General features: G+C 42.3%; 2 protein-coding genes across 2 annotated transcripts in view; one reads left to right on the top strand and one right to left on the bottom strand.

The window, feature by feature from the left end:
* The window catches only part of LOC118574334 (A-kinase anchor protein 17B), a 36,302-nt gene extending 29,653 nt beyond the window's left edge, over positions 1–6,649 (top strand). The window contains exons 5-7 of the mRNA XM_036175197.1: positions 215–449; positions 839–907; positions 3,140–6,649. Coding sequence (XP_036031090.1) covers positions 215–449; positions 839–907; positions 3,140–4,774 — 1,939 coding nt within the window. The 3' untranslated portion in view covers positions 4,775–6,649. The remainder of the gene's footprint in view (positions 1–214; positions 450–838; positions 908–3,139) is intronic.
* Positions 6,650–9,923: 3,274 nt separating this feature from the next.
* Positions 9,924–17,783, bottom strand: Pgrmc1 (progesterone receptor membrane component 1). Its single transcript, XM_036175260.1, has 3 exons — positions 17,333–17,783; positions 13,899–14,054; positions 9,924–11,259 (listed from the first exon to the last, which is right to left on the bottom strand). Exons 1-3 carry the CDS (start codon positions 17,658–17,660, stop codon positions 11,156–11,158), a joined length of 588 nt encoding a protein of 195 aa, XP_036031153.1. The 5' UTR covers positions 17,661–17,783; the 3' UTR covers positions 9,924–11,155.
* Between the last annotated feature and the right edge of the window lie 215 nt (positions 17,784–17,998).

Raw genomic sequence — 17,998 nt, 5'->3', positions numbered from 1 at the left:
ATATAAGGCAATCACATTACTGATTGAGCTCTCTCCCTAGCACCTGGTTATTATTATTTTACCATGAATTGTTGGTTATAGGTCCCAAGGTTACCTACCAGTCATAGGTTTCTAGAAACCTAAATGATTCATTCTCCAGAGTGGGGGATGGGAGTGAGACCCAATAGCTAATAATTATTGCTTGAATGAATGATGAATCTTAATTTTTGTCCAGAAAAAGAAAAGACGAAGTAAGAAAAGCTCAAGAGAAGAGAAAGAAGGCCAGGGAGAGGAGGCGAGCTCTGAAGGAAAGAGACAGACACCGGCAAAGAAAGGAGAAGGTGAAAGGCAAGGCTGAGGCTCGCCAGGAGCTGGATTCTTCGGAGGAGTGGGAGGAGAGGAAGTACTTGCTGGCTCAGCGGCGTGTTGAGGCCCTGCGTTTGCTCCGGGTACTCCTGAAGAAAATTGCAGTAAGGCTCTTTCCCAATTACTCTCTTCAGTTTTGCTAGGTACTAGTCTTTCTGAGCCCCAACCTTTGGCTTTCAGTACCGTTCACTAACAATGAACTGTGTCGCAGACTTGTGGCATTCATAGGGGTTTCCTTTAAATCAATGGCTCCCACATAACTCCAACCATGGATTTCCAGAACCAGTCTCTAAAACAGTGCTGACTCAATTCTGCCCTCACCTCATGCTTCTTAACTTCAGGATGGCCTTCAGGACATGTTAGCTACTTCATCTTCTTTTCTGAGTTCCTAATGGATGCGATGGGGAGATGGCAGGGGATCAAAGGGTAGCCCTGGTGTGGGGTTAGATCTGTGGCCTTCTATTAACTTTATTCATCCATCCATCTGTAACAGGTTTGGGTGAAAAGGGAGAAGAACCTCGAGCCTTGTCAGGCTCATATTAGCCTTGTCCTGAACTATCTGGTAAGGAATTTTTTAACTCACAGTTTACCTTCTTCACAGATTTGCATTTCTCTAAGACACTTCTCTCCCTTCATGGGCTCCTAGACATAGCCAGAATCACAAATCCCTTGGAATAAAAGCCAGAGATGTTTTGGAAGTGTTTGTTTAGAAGTCCATATGCAGTGTTTTTAGATAGGAAGGATGACAGCTGTTGCTATTCTATCAAGTGAATTTTATGTCTATTTACCATGTTGATCTCCTGCTTGTTACTATAGATAGCTAAACTTAGTGAAAGCAAGATCAGAAAAAATAATCTCACACTTGGATTATTGGTAGCAAGCACAGCTAGATTGGATTTTAGTTTATCTTAATGACATCCAAGTGGGACTCTTTTTGTAGAATCCACCTCTTTAATTTGGGTATAGAACCTAATTCTAGAACCCATTAATACTTACACTGGCTACAGGTTAATGGGAGGTGCTGTGACTTGACGTGTGACAGCAAACCTTCCTGGGGATGGGGATGCAGGCACCGTTGTTCCCCTCAGCTGTGCAGAACGCATTGCATCAGACTTGACCACAGGCAAATCCGTGGGCACAGCTATATTTTCTACTTAGTGTTTGGCTTTTCTTTTCTGACTTTGTAAGGTGCAAGTGTTACACAACTAAACTGTATCTCTGGTCCCCTATCTTCCATCTTAATGGCTCAACTCAGAGACATCCTCAACTTGCAATCCATAGAAAAAAGACTGGAAGACGAAATGGAGGGGCAGTTTATTATTTCAGTGGACCTTGCTGGACACATTTCACCCATGTGTCTTTTCTTGTGCTAGGGTTTCCTGTGAGAGCTACAGGGCATTCCTTATTCCTCTTTGTTTCTCTAGCACCTATTGTAAAACCTGAAACAGTAGGCTTGTCAGTTTTTTTTAGTATTAAGAAATGGTTTATTTGTTTTACATACTAACCACAGATTCCCCCCTCCTCCCTCTTCCTGTCCCCCAGCCTTCCCCAGCCAACCCACCTCCTCCAACTCAAGGTCTCCATGGGGAGTCAGCAGAGCCTGGCACATTCAGCTGAGGCAGGTCCAAGCCCCTCCCTGCTGCAGCAAGGCTGCACCTAGGCACTGGGCTCCAAAAAGCTGGCTCATGCACCAAAGACAGATCCCAATCCCCCTGCCTGGGGGCCCCCTAAACAGTTAAAGCTAAACAACTGTCTTGCATATCCAAAGGGCCTGGTCCAGTCCCATGGGGGCTCCACAGCTATTGGTCCACAATTCATGCATTTCCACTAGTGTGGCTGGTCGTCTCTGGTCTCTGTGTGTTTTCCCATCATGGTCTCTCTGTCCCTTGCTTATATAATCCCTCCTCTCTCTCATCAATTGGATTCCTGGCTCCTGGCCGTGGATCTCTGTATCTGCTTCCATCAGTAATGGAATGAAGGCTCTAGGATGACAGTTAGGGTATTCACTAATCTGATTACCAGAGTAGGCCAGTCCTGGCCTCCTCTCCACTATTGCTAGTAGTCTAAGGTGGGGTCATCCTTGTGGATTCCTGGGCATTTCCCTAGCACCCTGCTTCTTCCTATTCCCATGGTGTCTTCATTTATCACAGTATCTCTTTCCTTGCTTCTCCTATTCTCACTGTTCCTGCTTGAACCTCCTGTTCTCTTATGTTCTCATCCCCCATTCTTCGACATCCATTACCCTCCCACTTCCAGTTTACTCATGGAGATCTCATGTATTTCCTCTTTGCTGGGCAATCTATGCATCCCTCTTAGGGTCCTCCTTGTTAGCTAGCTTCTCTGGAGTTGCGGGTTGTAGGCTGGTTATCCTTTGCTTTACATCTAGTATGAGTGAGTACATACCATGTTTGTCCTTCTGAGTCTGGGTTAAAAAGAGCAAGGTACTTCAACTGCCATGCCATAAGAATGGTCACAGATTTAGTAAAAACAGCTCATATTAGATCAAGACATTTAATTTAGTACTGGTATTATTCCGAATTTGGACCTAGTGTGGGTTTCTTTAGAGCAACACGGGCTCAGTTCTTGGAAATTTTCAGTCTCTTTGTGTTGAATTTTTGTTTACATTTATTTATTTTGTGTGTGAGTGAGGAGGGGCAGCATGCCACAGTGTGAAAGTGTGTGGAGGTCAGAGGAGAACTTCAGGAACTCAGGCTTAGCACCTTTACCTGCTGAGCCATCTTGCTGGTCCTGTGTGGGTTTTCATGACAGATCATTAAATCTTTTTTCTTTCAAGGGAGCTACACAGTGTAACCCACAGGAGGCTGATGTTATGAAACCTGAAGCTCATCACGCCACGGGGACTGCATTGAAAGCTCCAGAGGAAGAAGAATTTAACACTGTGCATCTTCTGGATCAGGAAGAAAGGCCAAGTTATCAGGTTCCCAAGTCTAACAGGAAGCAAAAACAAAAAGCAAAGAAAAGAACTAAGGCCCCGTTACAGAAATCTTCACACAGCCCTGGGGTGAAACAAATAAGATACTCAAGCAGAAAAGAGGAGACTGGGAAAGTGCTGACTGATGGGTGTGATCACAGTTTGCTCTCTGACCAGAGTTCCTTGTCCAGTACAATGAATCCAGACCAATCTCTTGAAAAAGAGAACCACAGAAGTTCTAATGAATCACGTTCTTCTAGACAAGTTGTGATAAACCACAGCAGGAAACAGAAGATCTATGAAACAGATGAATTTATCGACTATCTCTTAAACTATTATCAGACTCCAGAATATGCCCGATTCTGCTTCGAAGCAAGTCACCTAACAAGCACATGTCAGTGGCAGAGAGACGTCTATGCTAAGGGGGATGGGTTTCAGATTAATTTGAGAAAGCATAGGTGCCACTCAGCTAGTCTGAGTGAAGTGGAGAGCCTGGAAGGGAAAGAACAGGATCAAGAGCCAAAGGTGTATATGAAGGATCCTGAGAACAAGTCAGAAAAGACAGGGAAGGTCAATTATGCCAAAGAATGTACTAAGAAATTAAAAAACCATTGCAAGGACATAGCAAGTGACACTGAAGATCACCTCTCCCCAACTGATGGAGAAAGCTATCCTGTGGAAAAGATTCACAACCACAGAGTCAGAGATTCTCAACACACAAGAAAAAGTCCAGTTTCCTCGTCTTTAAGGTCAGTAGACGAAGGGTTGCCATTGGCAGACTTCTTGGAGGAGATTAGCAGTGATTCTGAGTGCTTCAGTGAAACTCTTAGCATAAATGAAGAGGAAGAAGAAAGGTCTGTGGCTGTTTATAGTAGCTCCCCTGAAAAAAGACCTCTTGGTACTGACAAAATCATTACTTGCAAACAGAAATCTAGGTCAAGTCAGCAGACCTTGTATTCAGAGTGCAAACATGACAGTGAGGAAAAATCCTCTAAACACAAAGTTAGGGCCCCAGGTAAAAGGTCCAAGTATGAACTGAGATATTCATGGCTTGAGGATGAATGTGATTCCATTCGAGTTGGCAAGAACACAAGCCAACCTAGAGAAAAAATCGCCCCCAAATACATGTTTGAGGAAGGCTACTACCATGAATCAAGTTCCAGTGATGAATTAGAGAGCATCGCAAGAAAGAGGAGGAGAGTCACTGGTGGTGCGTTTGGCCAGAATGTGAAATACAGACCCTTTCGTATGCCATTAATGCCACCAAAACGTGCTAGAGCTTTCTATTTGGGATACTTCTCCAGAAAAAGGCAGAATCCTTGGAAGTCGGAATATAACCAGGATGTAAGAAGGTTTAAAAGATATGAAAGTTCTGAAGATTACATGCTTGATTCTGGTAATTATTATGTCTGTCATGATGACAACCAGGAGCACATGGAGTATGGAAGCTACTTGGGGGACAGCTACTCTGGCTCTTTATATTTTAAAATGTTCTGATGGCCACTTTGATCAGGAACACCCTTATTTACAAGAAACAACTGACGAAAAGAAAAACTTCAAACCAAATACAGCTATGTTGTTAGCAACCACAGAGTAAGAACTAGAAGAGGGTCAAGTGCAAAAGCATGTTCCTCTTGCCAAAGTTTCAAGTGTGGATCAAAATGACAGCAGGTATGCCAGCAAGCTTTGGAAATAGAAAACCTGTAGGTTCTGAAGCTTGGTGAAACAATGTAATTGCAAAACTTCATGATCGGAGGACAGATTTTATTTTAAGCTTTAATTTGGTACCAGGAAAGGAGCAGACTAGCATTAAGAAGGCTGACTTCACCTTCAGTGGCTCTTTTGCTGTTATAACATCATGTATCATCTGTTTTCAAAGAGGACAGTGGTGGACAAATGGGCATCTTTTCGTAGATTTGGTCAGAAGCACTATGTATAGTAACAAACTTTCCTGAATTTTTACTTCATAACAATTCTAGATAAAGGAGAGATCCAGATGCTAAACCTATAATAGATTTCATGGCTTTAGAATTTCATGAATACCCACCAGAAGGAAATGAATATATTCACAGTACTCGAAGAAGAAGAATCTAAAAGGGCCGATTGCCCTTTGATGGGTAAATTGATGAGACCATTAGAATTTTTCTTGTTTGTTTTATGAACCCCATATCTTTCCATACAAAAATAGAGCACCAGGATAGAATTTATAAAATCAGGGGGATTTGCAAAAGGAATTATCAAAAATCCTGGAGCATCAATAATGGCACTTGGGAAGAAAAGTTTTGACAGTATTCTATTTCAGGCTATATAATCCTTTCACTCAGGGTTGGGTGACATCAGTTTGTAAAAAGTCACTGAGTATCCCCCAAACTGACTTTTATAAAACAGTAGCAAGTGCCTCCTCTGTCCTTAACAATGCCACGGAGTTAGGAAGAATTAAAAGTAAAGTCCATAGTTTTCTAGCTGTGGAAAAATTGTATGTGTGCAGAATTTGTAAACAAAGTTAAATAAGCAATTTATCTTTTTGCTGACTCGTTTTGGACTTCTTAAATACGTTTTTAAATTGAGATGTTTGTAGATTTCTGAAGACTTACCCCCTTAGTGCAGCACACGTTCTGTAGAAAGCTTGGCCGACTCTTTCTGCCTTACATTGGATTCAGGACCTCAGGGCAGTTAGTTGACCTTCATTTTCCCAGCAAAGCTATACCTGACCTGGCAATTGGTGATTAGTGCAATTAGAGACTGCCTGCAACAGGAATAGTTGTTTGGAATCCACAGACACAGTGAAGGGCAGCAATTTCATTTCAGTCTCCATTTGACATTCTGCAGGAACGCATCTGCTAGTGGAGGCAGGCAGCATGCCAGTCGGTGGCGTTACTTACCATCCTGTGTCACATTGTGTGCCCATCAACTGCCTCTTGAGCAGCCTGGTGTCTGAAGTGGTTACAAAATCTTATGATTTACCTGAAGTAAATTCATTGATCTGCATATTCCCATTTGAAGAGAGGTATGTTCATCCACTTAAAAGTTTAGAAAGCAGTGTCACAGATCCACATGTGTCACTAATATAAAAACAAATGAAGGCTGTGCTGCCTCTCATGTTGAATCCCACTTTCAAGCCAGTGGTTGGTTTCACTGTTAAAACTAGGTTTGACTTGTCCAATCCAAAAGATTGCTCATGGGTTGAGAGTGCCTTTTTTTGTTTTGTTTTTGAGGTCTGACAATGACTTCAATGACTTCATGACTATTCATGTTCAAAGTACTGTTGCCCAAAGGAGCCTTCAAAATCACAGCTCATATTTTGTCAGACAGTTTTCTGGCAATATATATATTTGGTTTTTCGAGACAGGGTTTCTCTGTAGGTTTGCGCCTTTCCTGGACCTTGCTTTGTAGTCCAGGCTGGCCTCAAACTCACAGAGATCCACCTGCCTCTGCCTCCTGAGTGCTGGGATTACAGGCGTGCACCACCACCGCCGCCCAGCTTTTTTTTTTTTTTTTTTTTTTTTTTTAGCTGAGAACTGAACTCCGGGCCTTGTGCTTGCTAGGCAAGCGCTCTACCAATGAGCTAAATCCTCAACCCCTCTGGCAACATATTATTCTCCTCCAGTAAAAACCTGCCAACCCCCCACCATTTTATTCCATTGAAATTTTCATTATGGGTTTGTAATAGAAAACAGCTGATTGTTTTCAAACAAACAAAACACACTCAACTTCTTCCCTCATTTGATAATTTTTCTTGAGAGATTTTAGGCATTTTTGCTCAGTAAAAAAATAAACATAGAATTGCAGAGTTCAGCAGCATGTGCAGAGTTTTTTCTGTAATAGATGTGGTGCTAAGTCATTTTGATGCAGCACTTTTGTCCTGTTCGATTTGTTTGCTGAATGCTCTCCTGGGGCCTACAAGTCAAAATACCACTTTTGCTGAACCCTGGAGTTTCGTATCTGTTTGTGGTAATGCACTGTAGATTCGTGTCAGCCCCTTTTCGGTGTCGGCCTTACACAAGAAACGTAATCGCTAACTTTGTGCTTGTCATTTGGCGGCTTAGTAAAGAATGTAATGGGACAAACTTAGGACTACTTTTCTTCTTGATATTGTTGTTAAGTTGTGAAAAGTATTTTCCCGAATCTTCTTTTCGTCTTATCAAACAAGGGCCTGAGTTGTTTTAGTTAAATAGGGGTCTTTGTATGCTTTCCTTATATGTGCTGCTAATCCTGTAAAGGAAAAGTCTGTAAATGTACTTTGTTCATTTGTTTGAATTTCTCAGGTAGAAAGCCATGTAACCTAGGTATTTGAAAACACAACCAAATCAATGTGTTTTTGTTGCAAAACTGTTTAACGTGTTGATATTAAAATAAATGGTGATTGATTCCACTTTGAGGAGAAGTTTCTATGTGTAGTATATGTTGCACTAATGTTGCTTTATTTGCTTATTTGCATTGTTAGAGAAATGCATATTTAATTTTCATATATTAAAAAATAAAATTGTCTATAGTGACTATTGACTGGCTAGATCAGTGCACATCCATAACATTTCCAACCCATCTCAATATTTTAGTTCTACTTCTCCTTTATGATAGGAACTGACTCAGTTGATAGAACAAAACCAGTTTCTTTTTCATTTTGGATAAACTGAAATCATATGTAGACTGAAAATTCTCCTCCTCTAGGTACATCTAAAATTCTTTTTGAGAATTTCATACAGGTATATAATGAAATCTGTTCTAATCTGGCTGCCCCATTTCTCTCCATCCCCTCATTTGCCTCCCTAATCCACTCCCTTCCAATTTAATGTCTTTTTCTTTTTTGAGAACTCACTAAGTCTAGTTAGTGCTGGGCAAATTGGCTTGGGCCACCCACTGGATTGTGGGAAACTTACCAGTGACCACACCCTCAAAGAATGATTCCTCCTCCCCAAGCAACTATCCACTGTTAATAGCTCCTCAGTATAGTGTGGGGCCTGGAGATCACCTCTACCATCCATACTGGGATTTTGACTGGTTTGACCTTAGGCAGGTAAGCAGAGCTGCTTGAGCGCATGGGGAGTGATGGCCATGGCATGTCCAGAAGACAGCATATCCCAGCATTCTTCCCCATCCTTTGGCTCCTAGGTTCTTTCTGCCTTCTCTTAAGTGATGACCCCAGAACTTTAGTGGTGATGGTGGGTGAGTTTTTAATATAGATGTCCCGTTTAAGGATAAACACACAATACATCTTTTTAGGACAGGATCTTACTTGTAGCTCAGGCTGGTTTTAAACTCCTGATCCTCCTGCCTCAGTCTCCCACGTGCTGGGAATACATGTGTATGTCACCATGTTTGGCACAGTATGTTTTATCAGTGCTGTTAAATGGTAGCAAAATTGATTCTCTAGAATTTCATTTCATCCCATTCCCTCAGTTGTGTGAAACTGAAAGTTTATAGATGTCCAAAAATAAATGGATGTGGAATGGGGAGTCTAGTCCAAGGAGCTTAGGCCTATAATTTGTCTTTGATCATTCAAGAGTTAACTGTATTTGTACATGAAATAGCAAACTGTTTCAAAGTATTAGATAATGAAGATAGACTGTACCTTTAACTCTGGGCACTTTAGAGCTGTAATGTGCCTTGTTAGATTTCACAAGCTCTTTCTGAAACATTAAGGATTGTATGGATGCTTGTTCTGAATCAAAAAACAAGCACCCCACGTCCTTTGGTATGTCAACCACATTCTAGTTAATGGTCCCTTGCCTATGGGTAGCATAAGGTGAAATTGTTTTTAAAGAAAAGAAGGCATATTTTTGGGAAGGGATAGTGAGTCTGATAGGAGTTATGTGTGTGTGAATATGTGTGTGCATATGATCAAAACACATGGCATGTATGAAATTCTCAAAGAATAAAAATATTTAGGAAAACATTTGGTAACCCCAGTGCCTCCAGCAGTAACATTTCTTAATAACATTGTTATAGTCTTCAGTTTAGAAAGCTGACTCAGAGGCAGAATTTGACAAGTCACAATAGAGTTCAGCTCACTATTTTTCAATTTGTTTCCTTTCTTTTCTATTTTCCTCCTTCTATGCAGTTCAGGCAGGCCTTTAACTTTACCTTCTTGCCTCAGTTTCCCAGTGCTTGGGTTACATGGTTGTTCCTCTTAGTACACATAGAAGCCCAACACCCAAAAGTTAAACTCAATGTTAAGCTAAAGTCAGATGACTAAATATGATGTATTTAATTTCTTAAAAAGATTTTGAGAATTTTACACATGTAAACACATAACAGTGTGTTATGACCATATCTAAACTTCAGCTCTCCTGGACCCTCCCAAACATGTCCCCTCATCTTTAAAAAAGTAGCCCACTGCATCTAATTAGTGCTGCCTGTGTGTGGGGGGTAAGGTGCTGGAGCAAGAGTAATCTATAAACACCTTCATAGAAAATCGGCTATCCCACCTTATTGGCCATCAACTGCTAATAGCTCCTCAGACAGGCTGGGATCATGAGATCCTCTTCAACTGGTACTTGAATTTTGGCCACTGAGCAGGTGACCACAGCTTCTGGGAGTTCATGAGTACAATACCCATGGCATGCCCAGAAGCCAGCCATTGCATGGCACTATCCCCTATGCCCCCAGCTCTTGGCTTTAAAAATATTCAAATAAGCTAGCCACACTCTACTGGGTAAAATCTTTTTATTAACTGACCCAAGCACTTCATTTTGTTTCTGATTTGAGGTAAAACCATTAAACACGGCTCACAAGAAAATACAATGACTATTTAACTACAATTACGAGAGTTTGAAACCTCACTAGTTGTTCATATAGTACTTTTACAAATTTATACAACTGTAGAATCTACTTAAGCTAGCTTTAGTATTAACCAAAGAGTATTATCCAAGACCTAGACACTTGACTACTACTTTTGAAGTGACTACAATTTTGTAACAACATAAGGATTTAACTGTTACCTTAGGAATGTGTTTTCCTTTAAAAATCACTCAGCTAATGCCATGTAGTGTTTTCTCATTCTTCAGAGATGACGGTGAAGGCTTTTTAAAAAGCATACACCTGTTCTTGCCCTGTATGTTCCTCTCAAATTTCCCATTTGGTCAAATAACTACATAACCATTACCCTGCTACAAGCAACAGAACTGGGAAGCCAGACCTACGATCTTCTTCTTCTTCTTCTTCTTTTTTTTTTTTTTTTTGCAGAGCTCTACTTTGAATGTTCAGATGCTGTTTTAGTCCCAGCTGTCAGTTACTGTGTATGTGTGACAGTTACTGTATGTGTTGAGAGTGTCCACATAAAGAAAAGGACAGTTAAATCAGTCCAGAAACACCAGAAATCTGTGTCTCAACTAAGCCCAACAAGGAATTTTCATTTTGTTACTGGACTTCTCTCTAGAATCAATACCATAGTTTTTGGAACACTGCAGATTTGCTTTAGAGGTAGATAAAACAAAAATCATGCAGTTAAGTCAATTGAGTAAAATGGGCTTGTTTTCAGAGAACAGCATGACTAGAAGTTGATCCTTCATTCTTAGTGCATTGACCATTCTGACCAGTTTGTGGACATTGACCATTCTGACCAGTTTGTGGAAATAGCCAAGTATTCGCTCACTCTCAGGAAAATCAAATTGCAGTTCAGCTTGTTCTAACTACGGATAGAAGCAAATCAGCGTTAACATTTGCAGGACAGCACTGCAGTTCACTTTCTGGATTTGTGACACAAACATATCATGCATTCTAAGACAATTTTATCAGTGTCACTAGTGATGTTAATTAAAAAAAATTGACAGCAAGTTCAAAACGTTTCTAAATATTGAAATCACCATGTTTTAAAGACAGACTGGAATGTTACAAATGATTTTGCAAAATACAAAAATAGATATGCTCCCACTGAATGCTTCAATCATTTTTCCGAGCATTCTCATCTTTTGGTTCTTCATCATCTGAGTACACAGTAGGTTCCTCCCCTTCCTTCAGCAGTTTGCCCACATGATGATATTTGACTGGAGGGTAGAGAAAAAAAATGGTTATTCTCATGCTTCACACACACACCCACCAAAAAACAAAAACAAAAACAAAAAAAAAACAAGGAAAAAAAAACACTACATTTTTAAATCATTCACAAGAGGTCCAAACAACATACTCAGCAACGTGTTAGGTTTCTTGAAGGATATAAAAGAATTGTATCATACTCTTTGCCAAAAATGGAATGAAGCGTTTTGTCCCAAATACAGAAATATAAAGCAGCAAGAAGTGTCTGGTAGTATCAAAATGAAGTGAGCACTCTGCAAGGAGCATTTATAGCAGAGCACACTATGAATTAGGGGGCCGAAGAGCAGCACTTCATGGGAGAAAGACATGCTTTGGAAAATGTATGGACAGACTTTGAGTGAGAGATAGTTCCAGAAAGAAAAAAAAAAACATCCAAAGGTACACAGGCAAGCCTGGGCATATCTGGGAAGCCAGTACGAACAAGTGATCAGGAGTTGAATTGGCATTTGCAAAGAGGAGATGTCTGGCTGATCAGTGTGGGGGAATATTATGAAAGACCTGAAAAGCCAGCCTGAGAAACCTGAACTCTTATAAGTGGCAAAGGTTCCAAAAGTTTATAAGAGAAAGAATGACACAGCAAATAGTAGTGTGGCAGTGTTATCAGCAAGATATGAAGGGCAAGTTTCAGTCAGAGCAGCTGAGAAGGGTAACCAGGAGTCTGGTATGCAGAACCGGACGGAAAGGAACCAGACCCAGAAGTAGGGTAAGATCCTTAGGAATTAAAGGTAAGGATATGAGATAGCTTCAGAAAAACCAAAAACCAAACCCAAACTGGAAGCATCCATTAATGAGGCGGCAACTGGGCAGCCTGTAAACCAAAATGAGGACTGCCAAAAGGGAGCCACTCTGGAGGGCTACATGACAGGAGACAGATGAGAAATGATCCCCGGACCAGAATCAGGTCCTATCTAGCTGTGGAGGAAGGAGGGACAGAAAATGGAAGCAGTGTTTAGGGGCAACTTGGAGAATGTGTTAGACAGTAATGGTACGGACAGCAGGAGACAGACTTGCCAACATGGGAAAAGGCTATGGGAAGTCAAGGGTATGGCATGGGACTAGGAAGGGACTGAAGATGTTGGAGACAAGAGAGTTAGGTGTGAAATCAGAACCAGCAAGCTCCATTATAACCAAGTGAATACAGGGTTAATGCACATTTCCTTTCTAAAATGGGGAGGAAGAAGAGGAGTAACTAACCCGTCTAAACAGGTAACTAAAGCTGCTTTTATGTGAAATAATCATTGGGAACAACTGAAACTTCCCTGTTTGAAGAGAGCATAGAGGGGGTGGTGGTGGCTTGGGACTGTGCAAGATAAATAAAAGCCAAGTGGCACCTGGGAAATCTGCTTAAGGGGAATTCACAAAGACTTTGAGTACAGCTGAGGTGTCACAACAGGATCTTGGGTTGGTCCTAGGTGAAAGGGGTGGTGGGCATGAAGAAAAATATCACCTGTTTTCCACTGATGCTAGAAAGCTCTAGGACACTGAGCTTTGTGGATTATAAATTATAACTCATTAGTTTCATCTAGAAGACTATGATTACAAAGGCATCTTGGGATGCAAATGTTAGTGACAATGTTAGGCAGCTGGGTTGTTTCCAAAGTCCAAAGATTTGCATCCTGACTTGAAAGCTATCCTTGGTTTGCTTGAGATCCAAACTCAAAAGGTAGTGTCACATCTGGCTAATTATTAACCAAGAATCGGGTTATCTGAAAAAAAAATATGGTTGGGTATAGCCAAAAGAATGTGTACTATTTAATTGATTGTGGGGGTTAGTAAATAAAAATCTTCCCCCCACCACAAAACATCTCCCTCTAACAAAGTGGTCATGGTCTTCACATACATTTCATAAAATCTGGGAAGGATTATTTTTTGGAGCTGAGGATCGAACCCAGGGCCTTGTGTTTGCTAGGCAAGCACTCTACCACTGAGCTAAATCCCCAACCCCGGGAAGGATTATTATAGTTCAAATCTGTGGCAGTGAAGTAATCTTAAAATGATAATTTAAATTTAACCCTTTATTTTTACCTTATTTCTAAAGACTTTAACCCCTTCCCACACACAGCATAAGCCTGAAACAAGTGTTTTTGTTTTTGTTTTTTTTAAAAAACAATCCAAGCACCACTGTTGCTGGGCAGATTATTAACTGCATTTATAGATGAGGCCTTATTTATAGTTAGGCTAAATCAGGTTCAATGAGAAGCTGTTTGGAAGAACACAAGTCTCCCATTCTTCAACAGAGCTGTGGGCTACTTTTAAGTGCTACGAGAGGGCTTATGAAAAATCTCTCTTCCTGTAGGCAAAAGGGCCACTGTCCTTTCCCCTATACACCCAATATGGAACTCCATACCTTTATGCAAAAACTTACACATCACCATCAGAAGCCCATGTTTCTGCAGAGGACAAGCTAAAAATTGGTATGCCATCGTAGCAGCGAATGACTCAGCACTACTCCCATTACTTTATGCCACAAACCTGATCAATCCAAGATTCAGGAGCCTATCAAAATGCACTCAAGTTTCAGGGTGCTTAGTAATAATGATTGTTTGATCACAAATCTGCATTATGGGTAGAAATTTGAAGAAATGCTTACAAGTGAACTGAGATTCCCAGTCACTCAGGGTCTCCTGCTGGGTAGGAGTGAGGTCAGAAAGGTCATCATACTCATCCTTCAGTGCTTCTTTATCCAGGCAAAATGTGGCAAGGCCCCTGGATGCATCTCTTCCGGCAAAGACCCCATATGGCCCCTCTTTAAAAACAAAATGAAACCAAAGGTAGATTCTTTACTAGACATTTCTATGTGGCTCAAACACAGAAGATGGCTTCCTTGTCCTCAGCACTGAAAGCCTCCTTTTGCATTTCAAATTCCATTCTTAAGCTGTATACTGACACTTTGATCATTACAGAAGGGACACTGAAAGATTTATTGTCACTTCAATAAGGACAATTAAATAAAAATGTGTAGATGAGTCAGAATTCAGCTTAAGGACTTTGAATCTACAGGTTGGCTCTACTCTGGGTGCTTGAGTCAAGCCAGTCAAAGTTTCTTAACCACTAAAGTGTAAAGAAAACATTTCCTTATCAATGTATTCTGTTACGTTTTAAATGATCTTTGGTCGCAAGATTCAAGCCCCGAGACATCTGCAGGAGAAATAATTTTAGAAATATCAGTGGTTCAAAAGTCTATCCACATGTTATATAACCTTCACTGTCAAAAAATAAGAACTAAAAACAAAGGAAATCAGTTTAGGTACTATAAGATAAGCACAATGAGTTGGGAAAAAACTAAAATTTTCACTGAAAAAAGGCTGCCATCAGTGCCGCCAAATAATCCTGTAAAACCTGGAAAATGCTCTTATGTATAACATCATACCAAGCTTTTGTCTGAGAGTAGTGGATCATTTTGTATTCTATTTGTATTAAATATTATACAAGCAAATGAAAGAATTCAGTGTACTTTATTATACCAACTAGGAGAATTAATTTTGTTTCATTATGGTGTGGTCATCTGAAACCTTAAGCAACCCAACTGTTTTTCTTACATATTAGATAAATTTTATCTTTTTTTTTTTTTGGTAGGATTGGGGCTTTGTATATTCTAGGCAAGCACTCTACTGCTGAGATATACTTCAAGCCCTTATGGTCAACTTGTAAATGCAATTAAGATTCTAAAACATGGGCTGTTTTCAGTCATCATTACATGCTGCCACTAGAGGTTAAAAGAAATAGCTTCACATGCTTTTCACAAATGTATACTGCTAATAGAAATAGCAGCACCTAATGCTTGAAAACAAATTATTTTGGTTTGGACTCCACCATTTTAGAAAATATGGTCCCTGGACAGATAATGCATACTTAACCAAGATCTAAGGCAAGTATTAATATCTTTGGAGAATATATTTTGTTAGCCACAAAGCATATTAACTAGATGCTTGCTGAGCAGAGATGTGTTTTTCGTTTATTGTTACTTGCTAGCACCTACAAACAGTACTGTGCCCATAGTACCAGGCACTCAAATGAATAATTTTTAGGTGTACTCTGTAACAGAAAATATTTCCACTATGAAATATACTGTCACTGTCCCTGAGCCCCGTCATTAATGGAGAGCAGGGACTCGGAAACCTCACACTAGGCTGTGCTTGCCTATTTTTCCAAGGGAAACCAGGCCCTGAGACAACAATGCATTGTGCCAGGTCACACAGCTGGTCAGGGACATTATAGAATGTAGAATGCTGGTTGACTTCTAGTTGTAGCTATTCGTGTGCAGACATGGACGGCCCTCATGATGACTGTGCAAACTACAACCTACCTGGTTTGGAATGGAGGCTTCATGACTCCAGCTGTGCTCTCTGAAAGCACCGAGGCTCCTCGTGATGACTTTGCAAACCACAACCACACAATACCCCACACATTTGTTCTGACTGTTTTATGGTTTAGCTCAATAATACAGGTATTTACATGATTGCATATTGATAATGTACTGCTATCGTGACAAATAATATGTAGTTGCCATATCATTTTGCAGTTACATGCTTACAGAAAATTGATTTTCTAAAATGTCTGAAAGCAAAAAGGAAGGGTGAAGGTTCACCAAGAACCTTTTGCACATGTGATTTTGATTGGCTGGACTCTGGAGACTTAAAGGAGTGGGTATGTCTGGTTTGGATTAGTCCTGGCTATTCTTCTCTTTCTCAGACCAATGAGCATGCGAACACACCCCCCTGAGTTCCTAGTGCTTAGAGGAATCCATATTGGAGGAACTAAAACCTCTTCCTCTCCAAATGTTCTAGAAAGCAGGCCTTTCCAAATCTGGATGATTCCCAATTTCGCTTACAGCAGAGTATTTAAAATGTAGATTTTTTTTGCACCCCCCCCCAATGTAAGTGTGGCTATGGTTGGTCAGGCCAGGAATCTGTATTTTTCACAAGCATCAGGTGATTGTGACAGGCAATCCGGTTTGGAAAAACCTCATCTCTGGGGCTTCTTTCCAACATTTCCTTAGTTGTCCATCCCTTGTTTTCCTTCTGGTTGGCTTTTCCTGAAATCCCCCCACCCACTGGGCTTCACAGCCTTACCCTATTGTTTCTCAGGACCCTCCCACTTCTCCCTCCCACTCCTGATTTCATTTATTTTTATTTAAAAATTTTTACTTCTCAGTCTCCCCACCCCACTATACACTAAATACAGTGTTTCTGATGAGCTTGCCACGTTACTATGGTCCCCCACATTCTGCTCCTAAGGCATCCGTAGTCTCCTCTCCATCAAGCTGGTTCGCTTGTTCATCTTCCAGCCTCTCAGTCCACCCAACACTGCATGTACAAACACATTACCAAACACATGTCACATTCCAAGCGCCCCCCCCCACCAGACAAACGGTGCACACCAAACACGCACTCACCGCGCATGCACACAGTGTACAACACACACACACACACACACACACTCTCTCTCTCTCTCTCTCTCTCTCTCTCTCTCTCTCTCTCTCCCTCCCTCCCTCCCTCCCTCCCTCTCTCTTTCTCTCTCTCTCTGTGCCAGGAACAATGCTTCTACCTGAACACTAATCCCCTTCTCCACTTTCTGTCTACACACCCTTACATTCCACCATGGTTCCTTCGGCGTCATTGGCCTCCACGTCTTCTCAAGAGTCTGGGCCTCTCTGGAGACACCATCATTTCCTTTTCTTAAGTCCGAAGCCTCCCCCTCTTTTCAGGACACCCCCCCCCCAACACCCGCCAAAGCCCTGCTACCTTCGAAAACTTAACCAGCATCCCGGGCCTTTGAGCCTCCCTGTCCCTCCCACCCGCGGCTTCCAAGCCTCAACCTTCCTAGGCACCCCATCCCCCCGCCGTATGCCCCCCCCCCCCGCCCCCAGCGCCTCTAGCCCTCGCCTGCTCGGCGAGCCGCCCGCGTTCCCTCCGTCCCTCCTTCTGGGGCGTCCCACCTCCCTCCGCCTCTCCTCTCCCCTGTCCCACTCCACTCCCGAGGACCCTCTTTTGTCTCCCGGGCCCCCTGGCCCTGTCTCCATACCAGGCCCGTAGAACTTGCGGCCTTTGGTCACGTCGAACACCTTTCCATTGATGGCCATAAGAATGCGTGGGTCCTGGACGCCATCGAAACGCCTCAGCTCAGCAGGGGTGAAGTCGCGCCGCTTGAGGCGGGGCAGAGGGGGTGGCTCGTCGTCGTCGTTGTCACCACTGGCTCCAGGCTGGTCCCCGCGTACGATCTTGTAGAGCAGGAAGATGCAGAGGCCGAGCAGCAGCAGGTTGAGAGGCGACGTGAAGATCTCGTGCAGCAGTCCGCCGCCCTCCAGCTCGCTAGGGTCGGCGCCCGTCGCCACCACATCCTCGGCAGCCATGATCTCTGGAGCAAAGGTTGGGCCCGGCTAGGCAGAGCTCCGGAACACTCCGCTTTCTCCACCCTCTCGGCGAACACTGGCGAGCGGCGTTCGGTGGCGGAGGAAGAAAAGCCTCGCGGGGAGGCGGGGCCGAGAGGGGGCGGGGCCTCTACGCCACGCCCTTCGCAGCCACCTAAGCACCCCGCCCTGCTCTGGTAGGCTCGGCCGCCCTTTAAGCCTACGTAGCCTCGGGGTCTTGGCTCCCTCCCTCCTCCCCCAAAAGGCTAGGTCACAAAGCCTAACCCACCTCTCAGTTGTACCTGTTGGGCCCCTGCCTCAATTTCATGGCTCCCTCGGAG

Source organism: Onychomys torridus, chromosome X, assembly GCF_903995425.1.
Source record: "Onychomys torridus chromosome X, mOncTor1.1, whole genome shotgun sequence".
NCBI lineage: Eukaryota > Metazoa > Chordata > Mammalia > Rodentia > Cricetidae > Onychomys > Onychomys torridus.
The sequence above is the reverse complement of the archived record's forward strand: the minus strand, read 5'-3'. Positions and strand labels throughout refer to the sequence as shown.